Raw genomic sequence first — 21409 nt, 5'->3', positions numbered from 1 at the left:
TTTGAACGGTCAGGTTTGTTCCCCCTTTTTGGTTTTCGTATGTGAATTGGAGTGTATCCAACTGATCAGGAAGAGATTCCCGACCTAGCTGAGTCGTTGGTACGATAACCGGGACCTGGCTTCAAACAAATTTCCTCAACCCACTTCTACTGGTTAGTATAATGGAGGTAAGGGTCGAATCCCACGAGGATGGACACGTTTTGATAACTGCGGTGACTTTCCTGGGTGTTTGGTTAGCTACCACGCTTGGGTTGAGATTTTACCTAGACAGGAAATAAAGGTGGTACTCTACTGACTAGTAGGCGGGAAAATAACAGACATGTGGGAGTGTTCGTGAAAATAGGGGACAAGGTGTATCAGAGACATATGGAAAGTGGACAGTTACTAAAAGAGGAAATTTAGACTACAAGGTATATCTGTTGGCTGGGGGCTTTCTGACAGGTCTGGATAGTACATCTGAAAAGTAGGGAACAAAAGCAAAAGTAACTTAAAAGTAAAAGTGGTCCAATAAAGTTGATTTTGACGTTTTCTTCTTCACCAAGTATTAACAGAATTCAGATAAACACAAACACCATGACTGAACTTCAGATTCACAAATTCAAACTTAAGATCCATCGATTAAAATGCTTAAACTTAAATTAAACGGTAAACTGCAACTTTTACTTCTACTGACTGACATGCAAGGTGGTAATCACGACGCAGAAAAGAAACTCATGCACGAAGACTTGACTAAGCATAGCTACACTTTGAATCAACAACTCTCGATAAGAAAACACTTAGAAATTGAAAGCAATAACTAAATCTAACTTTCCTAGGCAGAATGAAGCAAACTCGAACCAAAGTGACATGCGAAATAGAAACTTCATAATGTAAACGTTGGAAAATAACAAGTACTTCAAAAGAGCAACAACGATGTGTGTTTGCAAATAACTTAAATGATGAAAACAAGTAAACTTTAAACTAAGAAAGCGATTAAGATTGTTTGTGCCACTCCGGGCGATGATACTACTACACTGCTACGATAACTGGCTGGAACGACGGACTGATGACTTCTCCGGCAAACTCTGGACGTCAAGTGACCATGGCTGTGGCGAGGAACGAGAAGTGGGATAATGCTGAAGGATGGATCTTCTAGAGAGAATTCTACTAAGTGTAATTGTCGAACTGCGAACTGAGAGCTTCGAACCCCTTTTCTCTCTCTCCAAGTGGCTTCTTTTATAGGGAGGCTTGCCCTTGCTTTTAGGGTAGACTTCTCCCGCACTTTGACCTTTTTGCCCTTGTCAATGATCATCCCACCTATCCTCCTTCTCCATCTCGAGCCTTTTATCCGGCATGCATCCCGGTCCGCATCACACCTTTTTGACGCCCTTTTCACTTGCGTCACCCGAATCGTCTCCTACCGACTTGGATCCTTCAATCCCGCACACTTGAGCAACTGTTTTGCAGATAATACATGCATTTCACGACATACTGACCAGTAACCAAGGCTTAGAATACGACTTATCAATATTCCTGGACCAGGGGGTTAATGATATCGACAGAATGCAAATTCTCAACATCCAATGGTTTTTTCATGGCTTCATCGATGTTAAATGTGTATTTTTTCCCCATGATAATTTAGGCATATTGTTCTATCAAACACATCAATTATAGTCTTAGCGGTGCGTAAGAATGGCCTTCCTAAAAGCACTTCGCTAGACTCAGCAGATTCATTATCACTCATTTTTATTACATGGAAATCGGCTGGGTATAGGAAATCATGCACCTTGACAATCACATTCTCCAGCACACCCTCGGGTGAAATGCATGTTCTATCGGCTAACTGAATTACCACTTTCGTATCAACCAAACTTACCCCCATCAGCTTCTTATATATTGAAAGTGGTAACACATGTATCGAGGTTCCTAGATCACACATCGCATGCTCAATTTTTATGTCACCCAAAGAAATGGGCAAAGTGAACATACCTGGGTCTGTGCATTTTGATGGCATCCTCCTCTTCTGTATCACCGTTGACACATTTTCTCCAATTAATATTTTTCCGTCGGGCTTGGTTTTCCCCGCTATGAACTCCTTGATGAATTTACCGAATGTAGGCAGCTTCAAAGCTTGTAGGAAGGGCAGGTTGATCTCCAGCTTGCCGAAAATCTCCATGAAGTCTTCGGTGTCGTCCTTCTTCTTTTTGGCTTCCCCCCGATGAGGGAATGACTTCATGCGTTTCAACGTCCCTGTTGGACCTGGGACGGATGATTCGCCGACTTCTTTCCTTCCTTCCTCAATCTCCACTTTCGGCTCTGGGTCTAAGAAAAATGGGTCGGCCATCCGAGGTAGTGGTTTCTCCATATCCCCTTTTTGAAGACCATCTTCTACTCTGATATTCCTTACCTCAGTATCCTCTGGGTCAGGGGTCTTGCTTTCCTTGCTCGTCAATAGAGGTGTATTCTCATCTTTTCTCATCACCGGACCTTCATAGCCCCGTCCTGACCTCAAAGTTATCTGACTAATGCTCTTGTTGAAAGCTGACTAGGTCATGTACCATCTCATCCAGATTCCTCGGAGGCTTGTAGTTCGATTGATTTAAACTTGACCCCTGATTGTGGCTTGGTCTACTCCCCTGATTTGGGCGATAATTACCCTGACCTCCTTGATTGTTACCGAACTGGCTCCCTGACTCTTGATTTCCCGGGTATGTTTGCTGAAAATTCTGATTGTTTCCAGTGGCGTTCCTCTGGTGTGGTGGCACATAAGAACTCCCTTGATTACTCTGGTTCCTGTTGTTCCAATTGGACTGGTCCCCTTGATTGCGATAACTCCAGTTATTTGGTCCTTCCTGATTTTTCCCTGACCAGTTTGGATTATGCTGGGGTACGTCCTGACCACGGTTAGGCCAGTTCTGTTGGGCCTCTACTGGACCTGGGTACTGTAGCTGGAGCTGTTGGTTTCCGTCTGCCCATCTAAAACAAGGGTTGTCTCTCCATGGTGCCTCCTTGATCTTCCACTAATTCCAGCTTGTATTCTGATTATTTTGATTCCAATTCCCTACTAGATTTACCTGGGCTTGGAACTCTCCATCAGGCGGTGGACCATAATAGAGCTGGAGTTGATTTTCCTCTGGACCTGGTGGCTTCTCTTTCTCCTGCGAGGTCGGGGAATTCTTTTTCTCAATCGCACTAAGAAGTGCCTTCTCCAACCGATCTATCCTGTCCCCAACTCCAACTCCTTCTTGTTCCTTGATTGCGTTGGCTGAACCTCTCCTCATGATACGTGGGTGGTGGTACGCCTTCTTTGCGTCGATCAGCCTTCCCAAAATCTCACGTGCTTCACTTGCCTTGTTCTTTGTAAAATTTCCCCCGCTCGAGGAATTCATTAAGTCCTTCGACTCAGGATTAGCTCCTTCATAGAACAAGTAAAAAGTCTCAGCCTGCATCATCCTATGATTGGGACAGGAGTCGAGCAGCCACTTAAAACGAGACCAGTACTGACTCAAGGACTCATCGTAATCCTGTTTGCATTCCTTAATCTCCTTCTTTAGGGCATTTGTTTTGTTAGACGGGAAGAAATAATCCAGGAATTCCAGTTTGAAATCCTTCCATGTGTTGATCGAGTCTGGTGGAAGCCTCAACAGCCAAGTATTAGCCTTCCCCTTAAGGGCAAATGGGACTGCACGCATGCGGTAGTCCTCCTCAGTAGCCTCGTTGGGTCGCTTTTGGATACTGCACAGCTTACTAAACTCGTTTAGGAATTCGTAAGGACATTCATTCCTTCGTCCAGAGAATGTAGGTAAAACACCCAGCACATTTGTCTTGATATCAATAGACCTCTGGCGCTGGTTCGAGACTATGGCATGGGCGGGTTCACCGTCCAGATGCGCGGTGAGTGAACCTATCTCCGGGTCGGGATCCTCCAAGTGTGCCATATCTACGTCTTCCTCTTCCTCGGTTTCGGAGTGCTCTGTTTCTGTAGACGACTTCGGATCCTCTCCTCCTGACGAGTTCCACTCCTTCTCACTTTCTGATTCGAATGGGAATGGATCCACTATTGTAAACCCTGATCTGGTGGTGGTGATGGTGGATGTTGATTCCTTAACCTGCCACCTGACTTGAGCGTCCCTTGACCCAGACGGGTTACTCCAGTTCCCAAATCGTGAGCCCTTGCTCATAAACTGCCAAGAAAAACAAATAACAGAAATTAAAACTATATACACCAAATCCTCAAACACGTAAACAAACTACGCCATCCATCCCCGGCAACGGCGCCATTTGAAGAGTCTGATATATGAAGTTTAATGGTCAGCGAAAGAGTGTTCTAAAATTAATAAAGAAAACCCTCGGTCCAGGAAATCCGCTAGACACTGGGTCTAGGAACTCAGAGAACCTTGAGCTACCTGTCGTTGGGCACACAATCACTACCTTAACTCCCCCTTCAAAACCCTCAACCAACTTTAGCTAAGAACACTAGTACAGGTAAGTAGGGATCGAATCCACAGAGATGAATGCGCAAGTAAACATGTTCAAAGACTTGGGAACTATTTTTGGCTGCTGCCATGCAATTTTTGGGGTTGAGCTTTAATTCCTAGACTTGGTAAATGAAATATTCTACTCTAACAGCTAGATCTAGGCAGAGACATAAAAGCATGCATGTTAACCGAAATAGAGCAAGACAATTACTAGACCGAGCGAACAGTTACCTAAATTAACCTAGACTTGGAAAAAGCTAAACGTGGGGACCATTTACCAAAACAACATAGTACGACTGAAAAACTGCAAAATAACTAACTAAAGGACTAACTAACAGCGACATCATCTTCTCCAATATTTATCACAAAACAACCAGCTAAAAAACAGAGCAAAATGAAGACCGAAACAAATTAAACGAAATCAAACCGATAGAAATACAGAACAGGTAAAACTAAAGCAGATCTACGAATACTAGATGAGGCAAAACAAGAATGCAGAACTTAAACAACTAAATGAAACGAAAACAAGCAGATCCAACCACGGGACGCTTAATCCACTCCGGATCCAAGCCATCCACAACAATCAAACATCATTTCCATCTCCGATCTTCACAAGTTTACGTAGATTCAACCGATCAACAACAAATTTCTCACATACCAACTCCAAACTCAGATCAACCAACAATAATCAGCAAATCAAACCAAAAACACCACGATAAGATAAACGAAAACAAAAGTAGCGATATCCATTGCAAAGTACGAAGTATCCAACCATAATAGCAAAATAGAGCCGAGCCTCGAACAGCGAGGACTCGGCGAGTAAGAGAAGTAAACAGAAAAGTAAAAGATGATTGTTTCTTCACCTCCGTGGAGACGGTGTTGCGACACTATTTAGCTGAAATGTGAACCCCCGCACCAAATTCCCCGTGAGTGTGTGTAGAAAAGTGAAAACTAAGCTACGAGCTGAAAAGTGATGATGCTCATGTCAAGCATATGCTCTTATTTATAGCGGACAAAGCTTCTAGACTTTTCTTGCAATCTCCATTTTTCCCTCTGATTCGATGCTCCTCAGTCTATTGGCTCTTCCTTTTTCTGCTTAATTTTCCCGCTAGCTTCCCCTCCCCGATAATCTTCATTTTCTTACTGGGGCTAGCGGTTTCTCTACACACCTGGCTTATAAAACCTTGTTACACCCATGAAATCACATAATTTTACCCCTAACCGATGCATGAAATTAGCCTTCTCGGTTAGTAAAGGTACCAGAAACTGCTTCAAGGCTGTTTTTCTCTACCCGACCAAGTGTGAGTAAAATACTAGCATTTAGTTTGCATAAATTTAATGACATTGATGGAGTTTTAAAACAATATAATGCAGATGCATACCATTGTGGATCCACTAGCTGAATGGGAAGAACAAAGGTTGTTTGATCTATTCCACACCAGGGTTCTGGGTGAAGTATTAGCTGTGAAAGATTTTGAATGGAATAACTATGAACTGGTGAGGTGTACTAGAGCAACTAAGCTGCTATTTAATATTCAAATTTTAAGTATCTAATTTTGTGAATATGTTAGATTTTCTTCCCGATTCAAGGACCCGAGCATGTATATCTTTTGTGCTTCGATGTTGATTCACATGAATCCTTCAACGCTGAATATGGGAAAACACCTTCTTTGTTGGTACGTACATTAATTCGCTGATATTATCTGAGTCAACCATGGTGTTATATACGGTAATTGCACAATTGAATAGTTTTTATGGTTGAGAACTATAATTTAATGTAATTGAAATTATGTCGAGGAAGTACCTTGCTGATGCACTCATGAAATTCAGAAGACCCAAGCTAGCGGGTATGATTCGCAAATGTTCAACGCATCTACTCAGTATGCCATGGAGAGGCATTTTCAACAGGGTGGACTGTGGTGTGTACCTGATGCGCCATATGGAAACCTTTTTCGGAGATAAGGACAAAGATTGGGACTGCGGGTTCACGGCAAGGGGAAACAAAAACGTGGAAATGTTAAGGATTAAGTTCAACACGGCCTTACTCACGTTTAAGCATAATATCAGAGAAAAGGTGAATAAAATTGCAGCAGATCGGCACTGGAAAGAGAAGCCTGCAAAGTTCAGTTTCGAAAAGTTTGTTCAAAATTATGGTTTGGAGTGAGTGATCCGCCTGTCTGAATTATTTTGTGAGACACAAAGTATGTTATGCATTTTTAAAAACAGTTTTTGCCTTTTGTACGTTTGCTATTTCGGATTGTTGTGTTAGGGACATACATTATTTATGAACTATGTTAAACATCTTTTGTTAAGCCCTACTCTATTACATTATTGGAGATTTGGTGGTACTATCAGTATGGTTTTTACCTATATGTGTTGACCATGAAAAGGGAAAAATTGTAAGACTGAGGAAAAGCATAATGTACACATTACTATGCAGGAAAGTTCTGTTGCAATTAAACACATTGGTTATACTAATGTTAGTGACCAATGATGCAAAGTGTTTTAGATGAATGTAAACTTTTTTCATGAGCAAAGTTGCACTGAAGCACTTTTAGTTGTGTTTATTCCATCCATAATAATAGCTTGTTGGAATTGAAATTTGTGAAATAATAAATTGATAAAACAATCAGTTGAATCTGGGACCGCGAAGTATAATGTAAAAATCACAACAACCGAAGACAAAATTTCGGTACGAAGCATAAATAGGCAACAACGATTAAACTATTTGAGAAATTAAAATCAACATATAAGGCTGGAACGAATATCAAATATCCAATATAGTTACATTATTTGACAAAATATGGACATTACTAATTCATCAATTATACTTCTACCGAATTCCACTATGTTATATGATGTACCAGCTAAGTAGTTTATAATAACATGAATAATGTAGCGGCACCGGATTTAATGTAATACGTCCTACAAAAAACCGTGAAAAAATGTAGCATTTAACTTAAAATAATGTAATACGAAAAAAGGTTTATTGGAAAACATAAATACGACAGTTCAAACAAAACATAATTCTGGATCGACTTCATGAACATACATTCAGCATTTCTCCTTGCCCTTACCATTCACGTTTTCTGGGCAATTCCGGGAATCATGATGGCCCATCTCTAGGAAATTCATACATCTCCTCAAAGGTCTATTGTACTCCTTTATAGCCTTCTACCTCTTTGAAATTATACGCTTGCTATTTGTACTACAAGACCCCTTTGTTTGGATAACGTCAAGAGGGTGAATTTCAACAACTTCTGGTCTGACCATTCCATAAAACTCTTCAACCATCCTTCTTTTTTCAACTGCAGATATAGGTGGAGAATCAGTGTCTATACTAGTCTTCAGATCTCTCATACCACCAGAAAAAGCGCACAATGTATCCATATTTGACTGGCAACTAGCAAGGCAACTGAAAAAAATAGAGATCAATTCATTTGATAAAATCAATTTCTCATCTTGGGCATCAGTGTTTTGAAACACATCAGCCGTGTATCCATGTACAGCCTTTGCCAATGGCGTCTTCATCCACCTGCTTTCAGAGTACTTATCTGGAATGACCTTCAATCCGTTGTTCTTGAATAGGTAAAATATGTGGCAGCACAAAAACTCATGCCTGCCAAACAACTTGCATTCGCACACATAAGACTGGTCCGTCTTGTCATGCGTCACAACAAATGTGGTTCGGTGGCTGTCACCTACTTTATAGCAATCAATCACACCTTCGGATGACATACTAACAATCCGACATCTGCTACAACCCTCCACAATTTCTTCCTGGACTCTCCTGAACATAGAGTCGGTATACAATGTGGATGCATGCTTTTCGAAAGGTTGGTCAATGGCCAAAATTGGCACAAGAGTAGAATCTGCATAGTCCAACTTTGCATTAGAATTACGTTGAGATTCCAACGCATTATTGAAACTCAAATAGAATTCAGCAAGATTTAACCGAGGCTTAAGAAAGATTTTGTAAAAACTGTTTTCAGACTCGGAAACAGATGTGGTCCTAATCATCGATCCCAGCGAAAAATCCCAAAAATAAGCAGGTATCCAATACTTCCTATGCCGATACATGGTTTTGAACCAACCCACATTTTCTAGACCATATTCTACAATAATTGCATCCCACATTTCTTCAACTCCTCCGGTTCGTGTAATTCGGACCACACACAAGCATGGAAATCTTTCTTGAAATGTTCATCTCCTCTTCGGAGCTTTGACCGAAAGCGTGTGCATTATATGCCACATGCACCACCAATGTCTAGTGCCAACAAGAATTTCCTCAATAGCTGACCGCATGCCCAAATCTTGGTCTGTGACCATCATTTTGGGTGCAACACCCATGCACTCAATAAAATGTTTAAACAACCAAGCAAATGCACTTGTCTTCTCATTCGAAACTAGACCAGCAACGAATGTAACATGTCTCCCACGATTATCCTTACCAGTAAATGGACAAAAAAACATAGAAATGTCAAACCAACAAAAAATAATGTAAAAAAAAACTAAACATAATGTACAACCGTAAGGAGAGCATATTGTTTAATTACAATGTAACTAATATTGAATATAATGTAACAATTCGAAATCAACAGAATGAGGTACCTGTTGGTGTTATAAGTCGAATCGAAAGCAACGATGTCACTAAACATGTGGTAATTCCTTTTCAAGACACCATCGCACCAAAAATAAGGCTACCAACTGATTTTCACTATTAACTTCATAGTGATATGTAAATGCATCAGATAGTTCCTTCTTCCTACGCATCTCGTCCAACACCATCTGAACATCATAACCTTGAGCGTAAGCTTTAATGTCTCGAGATGCATTACGTATATCCCCAACGGTGCACCCCACCATTTGGTAGCCTCCCAATACCTCTTTCAGGAATTTGAAAGTCAACGTGGGGCCGATATTAGCCCTTGAACAATCAAGAATGAATTTCTCATGCACTTCAGTCAACTTTTGATTTATAGTCATGAATGGCTTATGTTGCACCTCCACCATGGTATGGTTATGTGTCTCTACAAACTCATGAATCTTATATCCGGGACGTCCGCCTTCGGAGAAATAACGAAGTGATATCTTCGCTGGGCAGCAGCACCGGTTGGATAAACGTCTCCTTTTCAGCGTGAAACCATGTCTGGCGTTCACCATATCCTCCTCCTCTGTCCTCTTCTTACCTTGACGAGTGCATACAATATACTGCCAAATAGTAACACCTTCTACTTTTTTTACTCCTTGTTTGCGCGTGTCAAAACCAACTGCTCGAGCATACACATCGTAAAAAGCAATTGCAAAATCAAGTGATTGGAAACACTGACCCACAACAGGTTTTAGTGATGCTGAACACTCAGGCACAATAGTAACTGTATGATTTGAAAATATGAATTGATCAGACGATTAGTAGAATACATTAAACACATGTGGGCATACATTACAAAAACATTTTAACATACATTCAACTGAAATTCACACATATGATCACTAAAATTAAACAGCGACATACCTTCTTCCATCGTCGTTTTACTATGAGAAAACAATCGATATCAGAACTTGTGTGTAGATACAAAAATGGTTGCAACTCCTATCACACTGTGTTTATGAAGAGTTTATGAAGATAAATGATAAAATGAGATTGCACGACTTTTCTGAAAATTAATGATAATATGAAGATGCGGGATTTTGTGTAGATAGGAGATCAAAATAATGTTTAGATACAAATAATGTAGATTTAGTGACGTATAATTTAAATTATTAGATAGATAATGCACGTTTTATTGTTCATAATGTTTATGTTAGCTGAGATTTTGTTTTTGTGATTGTGTGCAGTGGTTGTTGTACCTGACTATTCAAAAGATTTGAAGCATGTGGTTGGGCAGAAGTTCAAATCACTAGATTTTGGTTTCGCGTTCTACGATGTGTATGCCCGTGATGTTGGTTTTGATACGCGCAAATCACAAATGAGGAAAACCGATGGTATAATTACTTGGTATAATGTGGTATGCAACAGGAAGGCAGCAAGAAGTCGAGCGAGGATGACCAAGCAAATGCACGGTCTGGTTTTTCGATAAAACGTCCACGGTTATCCAAGCGGTGTGGTTGCAAAGCCAGTATCTCATTCAAGTTCTTCTCCGACGGAGGAGTTTCAGGTTATACTGTCGAGGAGTTCAACGAGGTTCATAACCATTATATGGTTGGGACAGAGCATCAGCAGCTTATGTCAATCAATCGAAAGTTGGACGACGTACATCACCAATTTATTCTTGATTGTTCAAAGGCTAATATAGGCCCCACGCTCATGTTTAATGTGCTGAAGGAAATTCTCGGTGGTTTTCAGCTCGTTGGCTGCAATGTTGGGAATATAATGAATGTTTCACGAGACATCAAAGCATACGCTCATGGTATTGACGTACAAATGATTTTGGATGATATGGCTAGGAAGAAGGAGATGTCTGAGGCATTCACATATGAGTACGAGGTTAATGCTAGCAACCAGCTGGTTGCTCTGTTCTGGTGTGATGGTTTGATGAAGAGGAATTACCACATGTTCGGTGATATTGTGGCTTTTGACACCACCTACAACACCAATAGGTATACCTGTCGTGCATTATAAAATTTTAATATGTACATTATTGTATGCATTACTATTTACTTTGTATGCATTATATATGTCCTTTGTTTGAATTATGTTGGCTTATGTTACGCAGGTATTGCATGATCTTCGCGCCATTCACGGAAAGGACAATCATGGACGACCAGTAACTTTCGCTGCTGGTTTGGTAAGCAACGAGAAGGATAGGCGCTTTTGCATGGTTGTTTAGACATTTTGTCCAATCTATGGGGGTTGCTCCGAAGATGATTGTTACAGATCAAGATTTGGGGATGAGATCGGCTATTGAAGAGATTCTTGTCGGACTCGCCGCAGATGGTGTATGTGGCATATCAAGCATAAGTTGGCCAATAAAGTTCCTGGTCAGTTATTGAGGGACGACGATTTCAAGAAAGAGTTCAATGCATGTGTCTGGTCGGACCTGCTTGAACCCGACGAGTTCGAAGAAGAGTGGAATGGAGTAGTTGAGCATTATGGCCTGGAATAACACAGTTGGTTGAAGACGTTGTACAAGTATATGCAATTATGGATACCTGCGTACTTCAGAGTTTTCCCACTGGGCTCGATGATTAGAACCACCTCGATATCTGAGTCGGAGAATAGTTTCTATAAAAACTTTCTGAAGCCACGCAACAACATTGTCGAATTCTACTTGAATTTCAACCAAGCTGTGGATTTTCAGCGGAATAGTAGAACAAAGCTGGACTACCAAGACGCTACTGCTCTGCCTATATTGGCCACTACTTTGCCTTTCGAGAAACATGCTTCTACTCTGTACACAGATAGTATGTTCAAGAAAATACAAGAGGAGATTGTTGAGGGAAATTACAGATGCCGCGTTTTGGGGTTCTCATCTACAGACAGTGTTGACACCTACAAACTTGGAGACAGCCTTCGCAATTCCTACTTTGTGAGACATGATAGGAGTGATGAGTCATATTCTTGTGATTGCAAACTATTCAGTAGGTAGGGGTATCTGTGCAGCCATATCTTCTTTTTGTTCTGGAACAATGAAGTTAAAAAGATTCCGGATAACTACTGTGCAAGTAGATGGATGAAGACTCCGCTAGCTAAGGCTGTCCATGGACATTTTGATGAAACTTTACCTACACAGTCCATTGTTGATGAAAAGCAAAATGTTTCAAAGCAAGGGATCTCACTGTTCTATGGTTTTCTTCATCGATTTGAGACGGACATTGATGTGCTTCGTGCATTCGTAGGTGGACTGGAGGAACTTGGTAATTCACTTCAAGCTGGAACTCCTACAACATCCGCCTCTGAGAAGAGGCGAATAATTGAACAGTTTTAAGGAATGGAAAGGTCGGAAGTCGTTGAGGTCCACCCTCCGGATGTGGTAAAGACGAAGGGGCACGCGAGCAGCTCCGTTAGTTGTCTGATTTCCAAGAGAGAAAAGGCTATCAAAGATGCTACTAGGCCCCTAAGACGGTGTAAGGCGTGCAATGAGTTGTGCCATCACGACTCTAGAAATTGACCAATGCTTAAAGAGCTTGAAACGGAGAATGAGCTGCGTAAGGGAAAGAGGAAATGTTGATGCATTCTGATAATAACAACATTATTTGTTTTTGTTTTGCGTTTTATGTTCAGTATTGAAGTCGATGTCTTCCCACTGTGAACAAGGTTTTTAAAATGCTTGCTCCTTTTTTATGGTTTTTTGTGCATTATTGTTATCTATATGATACATTATTTGTATTTAGTACTTAATACTTTTTCAGAATTATTACAAGAGACGGGCATTTTGGAGAAACAATATTTTCCGCAATGTGAATAACCGTGCATTACATGCATAGTTCATACATTATAAATGTAGATTTATTACAGTATTGTGCTATATTCATTGGTATGTCACTGCATTAGTATCCCAGAAAAGTGCATTATAAATGAATTTACTTACATTATTTGTTTACTTACATGCATTGATTATCGAGCTTGTTGTAAAGCATTATTATATTCAATAGTTTTGTTCTACATTATTCCCTATATATTTTACATTATTAAGTAATAAATTGACATTATTAAGTTATTTGAAGCCATTATAAGTTTTGTGCAGCAAACTTTCAGTGCCAAAATATCTAAAACATTCCAACCCACAAATTCGATGTTCACCCTTCCAGCATGAGTTCTCATAGAAAAACATCTAGTTCATATCCAAATTTAAAAACATGTAGTTCACTCGATCCCATAATTCTCGACCCACTTTTCGAAGCTAAATTTAGGCGACCTATCCATCCAATGCTTCGTGGCTTGTGTTTGGTTGGTCCCAGTCTTCAAGTTGTGTGGAGAAGTTAGCAGAGTCGTTGCAAACTTCGTTCGCAACATTTCCAGGCTCTTTGTTCCTTTGGCAGTTAGTCCGCAGTCCCAATCTTTCTCCCTCTCTCCAAAGTACATCTCCATATGCCTCATCACATACACTTCCGTGTCCACGGTGCCGCTGTTGTTCCTCCACGGCATTGTCACGACATGCGCATTACATTTTTTGACCTGTGCCGTCATTTTTGAAACCTTGGACTTCGTAAGTGCTGCTGCAAATTTTTCTACACCCAAAAAAAAAACTTGAACAATGGCATATAATGTACAATTTGTGGTATATAATGCAGAAGTGATGTAGTGTAATGTATATTACTAGCAAAGAGGGTGTGTCCCCACATTTTTCTCCAAATGTCCCGTGTGTTTCAGCCATGGTGTGATCAATGATGTTCATCTTGGAATCTCCAATATCAAAACAGACCACATACTGATGGGTCGTCCCCCAAATTGGGAAGAAGAACTGCACAACGAAAGGAGCATTATAACACATATTATTATGTCACAACAACTAACAATCAACTACATTATTTTATTATAACTCACTATTTCATACTTGTCCCACTGATAGCTGCCCGTTCCAATTGTTTCCTCCAAAACCCTGGTCCAGAACGTATCAAACTGGAACTCTTCCGTCCATTCGGGTTGTGCGTCCACCATAGACTGAATCTGTAGTTTGTTTGTGTTAGCCGTTACAAATTTTAAGTTATTATAGTAACTGGACAAAAACATGGAGATAACGGTGTACACTCACGCATGGTCTTGTTGAGAAGAAAAGCCTGGAAACTGTCTCCGGCGCCTTGTTCTTTTCCATTGTATTCAGGTAAGAGCTCCACGTATCGATAATATCGGGGCTCACTGGCTTGAATGGCTAAAGATTGCATCTCGATCTGCACAATACTCTTAAAGTTGTCGTGGTAGACAACGGAATCCCTGTACATGTTTACCCAGTTAAAAAAAATTCACATGTGCCAAAAATAAGAATATCTAGAGTATAAAATTTACTTGTTCTTATCCGCTATGCTAAGAACCCAGTAGTAGAGCTGCTTGTCCACTGTGTGTGGCTTTGCTGTCACTCTAACCGCTCTCTCGTTGAATGGAGACCGGGCAGCCAAACTAGGTTTCTTCACTCGTCCGGTTCCCTTTTAAAAAAAAATAAAGACACATATAAAGCACATACAAGTCATCACCAACCCTAAATGTTGCAATTAGTAGATCTATTACTTTAGTCTTTGAATTAACTGCATTATTCGATACCTCATCCGCATCTGAATCCTGTCTGATGTGTTTCCCTCTCGCTTTTTCTTGATCACCAACCTCTCCACCTCCATGTTTTGCATCTACAAGTTGTAATGGCTTATTTGTTCGCACAACACCAATCACTACGCCCTTACGGGGTGCAGCAGTCTGTACCTTTAAACAAGAAAAAAAAATTACAATTCAATAATGCATGACATCAACGTAATAATATATAAATTTATGGCTTCATTTAGATATTCAACCTCCTGCCGAATGTCCATCCGTTTGCCCATCGCTGCCTTTGAAGCTCCCTCCCTAGCGGGCTGTTTTCTCTTGGCTGTCGGAACCTCGGCACGTCTCCCTTTGGTTGTCTGGGTTTTTAAAAAAAAGAATTAAACAAAATGAACTGAATAATGCAGACATACATACATATAATGTACAGTTTTACTTTCAATAATGTAACAATATTATTACACAATGCAAGTAATGCTTGAGACCTATTTACCTTGACGGTGTCCTCTACGGCTGCACTCTTTGATTTGTCTTTATTTGTCTCGGCTCGGCTTTACTCTTGGCCGCTGCATCCTCCCTATCCTTCCCATCATCTTCAACACTGCTTCTAGGCACTTGCAAACAATGGAACACAAATGAAAAGGTGTAATACTGTTACTAATTAATAACACTTAATCATTTAGTTTCTTAGTGCATACCTCAGTCGCTGCTAAGATGGAAGGTTTCTCAAATCGGGCACCACCATCATCTCCTGCTGTGTTATCAGGGATATCACTGCCTATTTGCTCTTGCACGGGCATGTCCTCTCCCTGGTCAGCAGCACCAACCGGCTCATCTTGGGCTGTATCATCATTGTTGCTTGTCCCTGAACCACCAGCTACGTCTGTCGTCTGTGTTTGCTGTGTAGCAAACGGGTCAGGACATTCAAAACCATCCAGCACAAAAGATGGCCTATCTAAGCCTCTTGCAATCGTCTTCTTCTTGTCGTAGGCCGCCATCATTTTTTCCATCTCATCAATCCACTCTTGATTGTACTCCTCTTCGTCCTCCCTCGCTTGAGTCAAACGTGTAACAATCTTTTCTTGCTCATCCACATGTTCCTCCTCCAAACCCAACAACTTCTTTCCAATTTGACTGCCTACTCGTACGCATTCTTCCTCCATCATTTCAATAGGAATCATTTTGAAATCATCTACCCACGTCGAAATCGCGTAGCCCAGGAGAGTGCTTGACTTGATAAACTTATCTCTTATACGCTTAGCTCTATTCCTGCTGGGTCCTGCACCACCTCCTCTGTTCACATCTTCCAATCTCCTTGCTTCCTCTTCCACCAAATACTTCTCTTTATCTACCCGGTCCTCCAATCTCCCAGTACCGAACTGGTCGCGCTCAGCCTCCTCTCTTTATTTTAGGGTTTCCGTTGTCCAACCTTTTATTGTTGGCCAGGCCCGGATGACTCGCCTCCGGATGTGAACCACGCGGTCCACATACGCCAACTGATAAACAAAGAAGAGTTGCAAAAGGTCAATAATTGAATATGTTGTATGCATAATCACGGACAGTGATGCATAAGTTAAACAAAATATGAAATATGCTTACATATGAACAAATCCAATAATGCATGTTCTTATTTGATATTAATGCATGTAAATTATCTTATAATGCAGAAATGGTTTCACTTACCAATAAAGAGTGCATAGGCCCGGTGAAATATACAGTTTCACCTCTCTTCCAAGTAGGATACGTGGCCTCCAATACTGATAAGACGTAGCCGCACCAGTTGAGATTCCTAATCTCATCAACGTCGTCGATGAAATGTAGAATCTTCGGCTTCAAATTATCGTCTGCCAGCGTCTCAATTACTGCATTTTCTAACATGAACATGAACATGCGTCTGAAATCTGGACCACCGTTCACCTCCTGCTTAATCAGCTTCGCAACGTCGCCCGCGGTCATTTTGTAACGACTCTTTCCACAACAATCTGCAACGTAGTCATTGAACTGGAATTCGGTTTGCTTATCAACTGACCTTGAGATTGGTCTAGGCCCTCTTGGAAAACCTAGCGTCAGATGGACATCTTCCTCATCGATGGTCAATCTTCCACCCCCACACAAAGATATCTGGCAGCGTGCAAGATTAAATGAGTTGAGAACCCAATAGGCGATGTACCCAGAAATCTCGCTGATGTTGTAGTGTAGCATGGCGCTGAATCCAAGTTCTTCCACTGCTTTCTTTTGCCGTGGGATAAGACCTTTCAAACAGTTTACGAATTCTGTTGTGCTCCGGGTGTATAAGTGGTCAACCTTTTTCCCTCGTGCCTTCATCTTATCCCCTTCTTCATTTGAGGTACTAGCCTCTGCCATCTTCTGTTCCTTAAGTCTCTCCCTAAACTTTTGTGCTATTGCTAGAGGCAGAACATCATCCACAGCCTCATCTATATCCAACCTTGGATGTTTGGAAACTGCAAAAAGGAATAAGTATAGAATTTCCATTAATGCATAATAATAACTGAATAATGTACATAGCCTACCCTATAATAATGTTTAGGAATCGTATAATAATGCATAAATTTAACCTGTCCACATAGGAAAATGTGGACAACTTCTAGCAAAATTAAAACAGAGATGGAATGTAGTTTTAATGCAAAAAACAAAGGAACAAAATGCATAAAAAATGTACAATAATGTATGAAACTTGACTACAAGCAACCTCCTAATTCTTACAGCTCACTAATCCGCAGATGTAGAATTCCAACCAAAAAAACACTAATGCTAAATACCAACATCAATAATGTTGAAATCCAAACACAAATAATCAGAAAATGAACTGAATAATGTAACAAAACCGTATACCACTTCTAGCAACATTAAAACAGAGATGGAATATAGTTGTAATGCAAAAAAACAGGAACAAAATGCACCAAAAATGTTAAATAATGTATAAAACTTGACTACAAGCCACCTACTAATTGTTAAAGCTCACTAAGCAGCAATGTAGTATTCCAACCAAATAAGCACTACAACTACACACCTTCATCAATAATTCTGAAAACAAACACAAATAATGCAGAAAATGAACTGAATAATGTAACAAAACCGTATACCACTTCTAGCAACATTAAAACAAAGATGGAATATAGTTGTAATGCAAAAAAAATAGGAACAAAATGCACCAAAAATGTGAAATAATGTATAAAATTTGACTACAAGCCACCTACTAATTGTTAAAGCTCACTGAGCAGCAATGTAGTATTCCAACCAAATAAGCACTACAGCTACACACCTTCATCAATAATTCTGAAAACAAACACAAACAATGCAGAAAATGAACTGAATAATGTAACAAAAAGGTAAACCACTTCCAGCAACATTAAAGCAGAGATGGAATACAGTTGTAATACAAAAAAACAAGAACAAAATGCACCAAAAAATGTTAAATAATGTATGAAACTTCTCTCTAGCCGCATTGTAGAACAATAATGATGAAATCCAAACAAATAATTCAGAAAATGTAATGAATAATGTTTAAAAATTTGAAACCACTTGGAAGAACAACTACACAACAATGTAAAAGAGTTGTAATACAACCAAATAACCATACAATGCACAACGAACATTAAATAATGCATTAAACAATGAAAAAACACACTATCGGTTTTGTAAAATGGCGCAGCATTCTCACCTTCGGTCTGCGTGGGCTGGATCTTGTAGGGGCGGCCTCTTTTCGACATCGCAAAACTAACACACACAACAACAACAACAGAAACAGCTTTAGATAATACACCAGCACCGCAAAAATCGAACATTTAAAGCAAAATCGACAATAATTGTCAAATTTAGGACGAATACAACCCAAAAACCTAACATCAAACCAAATTCAACTCAGAAACCAACAATAAACTTCCAAATATTGATAACCCATCATCTAATGCTCACAATTTCATATTTTTCAAAGAAATTTCACTAAAAATCGAGACCTAATACTCGTACCGTATATGAAGAACGTAGATGTATAGTCGACCGACGGCGCGCGCTCTTAAATCTGAACTTTGAGACTCGGAATCGTCGACCCACGTCGCTTTTCACAGTCAGAATCGAAGTCACGGCCGGTTCAAACCAATTTCAACGGCGGCGGCTAGGGTTGGAAGGGTTTGGAAAAATGAGAGAATTGGGTTTGATCGTGTTTGATTTGATAGAATGAGAGAGAGAGAGTAAGAAGTTGGAAGGTGTATCAAAATCCTGCTTAATTATCGGAAATTCCGTTTTGAAACGTGTTCCAGACATTATATTTTTACTATTATAAACTTATAATGCACAGAATGCTACTCATAATGCAACACGGGATTAATTTCAGAAATCTAATCTTGACCGTCCACTACTATCATCTAATGGATGTGATTAAGAAGCACAAATCACAGCCCTTGGATCCTTAGATTGGATGGTTGTGATAAGGTACATTATTATACTAAAAATCTACATTATTAGCCAAGGTACATTATTATACTGGAAATGTACATTATTTGACAAAAATACTACATTAATATCCGAACTACATTATTAGGCTAAAAATCTACATTATAAGATGACATGTGGCATTAATCTGACCATTAGATCACAAGATCCAAGGGACTGCAAGTGTTTTAAGTTTTACTCATACTTAGTGTTTTGATATGAATACATCCCTATATATATATATATGGTAGTGATAAAATGCAAACTTATATATGGTACAAACTCAAAACTCCTCAACACAGTTTCAATACAATATCAACATAGTGTAAAATTTCAAGATTTTAGTATCAACACAATATCAATACAACATCAATCATTGACTACCGTTGAAATTCTGTTGACATTTTCCCGTTGATGCTTTTTTGTGATCTGTTGACATTTTTCAATGGTCCAGATCATAGTTTTGAGTTTGTACAATATTAAGAGTTTTCATTTGAACACAAGCCTATATATATATATATATATATATATATATATATATATATATACTATGATCAATTGAGATTTTTTAGGCTAATTGAGAAATGAGATGCAATATCAGCCACTCATTTTTATAAAATGAGTGGTCCAAATTTTGGCACATGAAAAATATTTTAAATTATTGGCGCCGCAAGGGCTACCAGCGCATCGTCAGCGCAAGTCACAAGCAGAAGATGCGAGTTGTCGAGCTAGGCGATTCCGGCGGGGCGACGCGACAGAGGTCGTTGCACATCAAGCTGACACCGCGGCTGAAGCTTGCCGTGAATCTCCATCGATTTCGCTATCGCCAGATCGATCACGCCGCAGGCGATGTCTTTGTCGCCGTCGGAATCAAAGCGGTGCACCTCTAATCTGAGGATGTTCCAGCACANTCAATTGAGATTTTTTAGGCTAATTGAGAAATGAGATGCAATATCAGCCACTCATTTTTATAAAATGAGTGGTCCAAATTTTGGCACATGAAAAATATTTTAAATTATTGGCGCCGCAAGGGCTACCAGCGCATCGTCAGCGCAAGTCACAAGCAGAAGATGCGAGTTGTCGAGCTAGGCGATTCCGGCGGGGCGACGCGACAGAGGTCGTTGCACATCAAGCTGACACCGCGGCTGAAGCTTGCCGTGAATCTCCATCGATTTCGCTATCGCCAGATCGATCACGCCGCAGGCGATGTCTTTGTCGCCGTCGGAATCAAAGCGGTGCACCTCTAATCTGAGGATGTTCCAGCACACGTTCGATCTATCGGTTTTGGAGCATAGATCTCTCAGGTATTTTTCAGTGTTGTCGCCGGAATCGGAGCTGTGTGATTTTCTTGATCTTTTCCGGTGGCCTCAAAACTAATTCAAAACTAATTTGATTAGAAGAGCGAATTAAGTATGCTGCTTCATCTAATTTTGTGTTTTCGCACAGCGTTGGCAGATTGAAATGCTAATTTGATTAGAAGCGTGAATTGTGATTTTTTCAGTTTTTTCAATTTGAAACTTCAACTGTTTGATTGGCTTTCACTGAGTTTTGAAGAAACAGAAACTTCAACTGTTTGATTGAATTTTTTATGTAGTTGTTCGGATTTCGAGAAATCTCGTTATGTTTGCCTGAGTGAAGATTCAATTCGTAGGAGAAATCATTAGTTGTGTGGAATCATCCATTTCAATTTGTGATTTGTTAGAGTTTTGTGTTTGTGAAAATGGTGGATTGGCGTTTTTGCGGTGATGATAAGATTGATTAATCCCAGCTCATTATGAGACCTTCTTTGTGTAAGGTCAGGGAAAATAATTACTTCTCATATCTATATGAGCATTTCGATCCCCAATTGTTTTACATCTTTTTTCTTGTTTCATTTCGTCCTTTGGTGTTCCTGGTGATGGAATTTTAAACCATGCTAATACTGATTATCTTGTGATTGATATCGATTCTTTCGAAATTCTCTGAAGGACGCCTCAAAACTAATTCAAAACTAATTTGATTAGAAGAGCGAATTAAGTATGCTGCTTCATCAATTTTTGTGTTTTCGCATAGCGTTGGGAGATTGAAATGTTAATTTGATTAGAAGTGCGAATTGTGATTTTTTCAATTTTTTAAATTTGAAACTTCAACTGTTTGATTGGCTTTCACTGAGTTTTGAAGAAACAAAAACTTCAACTGTTTGATTGAATTTTTTAATGCAGTTGTTCGAATTTCGAGAAATCTCGTTGTGTTTGCCTATGATTGAAGGTTCAATCTCGTTCCTGGTGTGTTGGTGCTGCATATTTTGAGATATAGTTTTGAGATTTTG

The 21409-nt window shown here is 39.8% G+C and overlaps 3 protein-coding genes and 2 non-coding genes across 5 annotated transcripts; 3 read left to right on the top strand and 2 right to left on the bottom strand.

Moving 5' to 3' along the window:
- Positions 1-7631: 7631 nt before the first annotated feature.
- LOC125220838 (protein FAR-RED IMPAIRED RESPONSE 1-like) lies at positions 7632-8594 on the bottom strand. Its single transcript, XM_048122973.1, has one exon. The coding sequence runs from the start codon at positions 8592-8594 to the stop codon at positions 7632-7634; it is 963 nt and encodes a 320-aa protein (XP_047978930.1).
- A 66-nt stretch (positions 8595-8660) lies between these two features.
- LOC125220837 (protein FAR1-RELATED SEQUENCE 5-like) lies at positions 8661-9982 on the bottom strand. The gene is made up of 3 exons (XM_048122972.1): positions 9973-9982; positions 9162-9832; positions 8661-8903 (listed from the first exon to the last, which is right to left on the bottom strand). Exons 1-3 carry the CDS (start codon positions 9980-9982, stop codon positions 8661-8663), a joined length of 924 nt encoding a protein of 307 aa, XP_047978929.1.
- A 55-nt stretch (positions 9983-10037) lies between these two features.
- Positions 10038-12385, top strand: LOC125220836 (protein FAR1-RELATED SEQUENCE 5-like). The gene is made up of 6 exons (XM_048122971.1): positions 10038-10062; positions 10296-10399; positions 10477-11057; positions 11174-11224; positions 11569-12038; positions 12093-12385. Exons 1-6 carry the CDS (start codon positions 10038-10040, stop codon positions 12383-12385), a joined length of 1524 nt encoding a protein of 507 aa, XP_047978928.1.
- An 8448-nt stretch (positions 12386-20833) lies between these two features.
- Positions 20834-20939, top strand: LOC125185787. Its single transcript, XR_007170285.1, has one exon. It is a non-coding gene; the product is annotated as a small nucleolar RNA snoR69Y (small nucleolar RNA).
- A 49-nt stretch (positions 20940-20988) lies between these two features.
- On the top strand, positions 20989-21072 carry LOC125185794. Its single transcript, XR_007170291.1, has one exon. It is a non-coding gene; the product is annotated as a small nucleolar RNA snoR53Y (small nucleolar RNA).
- The last annotated feature ends 337 nt before the right edge of the window (positions 21073-21409 follow it).

Source organism: Salvia hispanica, chromosome 4, assembly GCF_023119035.1.
Source record: "Salvia hispanica cultivar TCC Black 2014 chromosome 4, UniMelb_Shisp_WGS_1.0, whole genome shotgun sequence".
NCBI classification, from domain to species: Eukaryota; Viridiplantae; Streptophyta; class Magnoliopsida; order Lamiales; family Lamiaceae; genus Salvia; species Salvia hispanica.
Note: the sequence above shows the minus strand (reverse complement) of the source record. Positions and strands in the feature narration are given on the sequence as shown.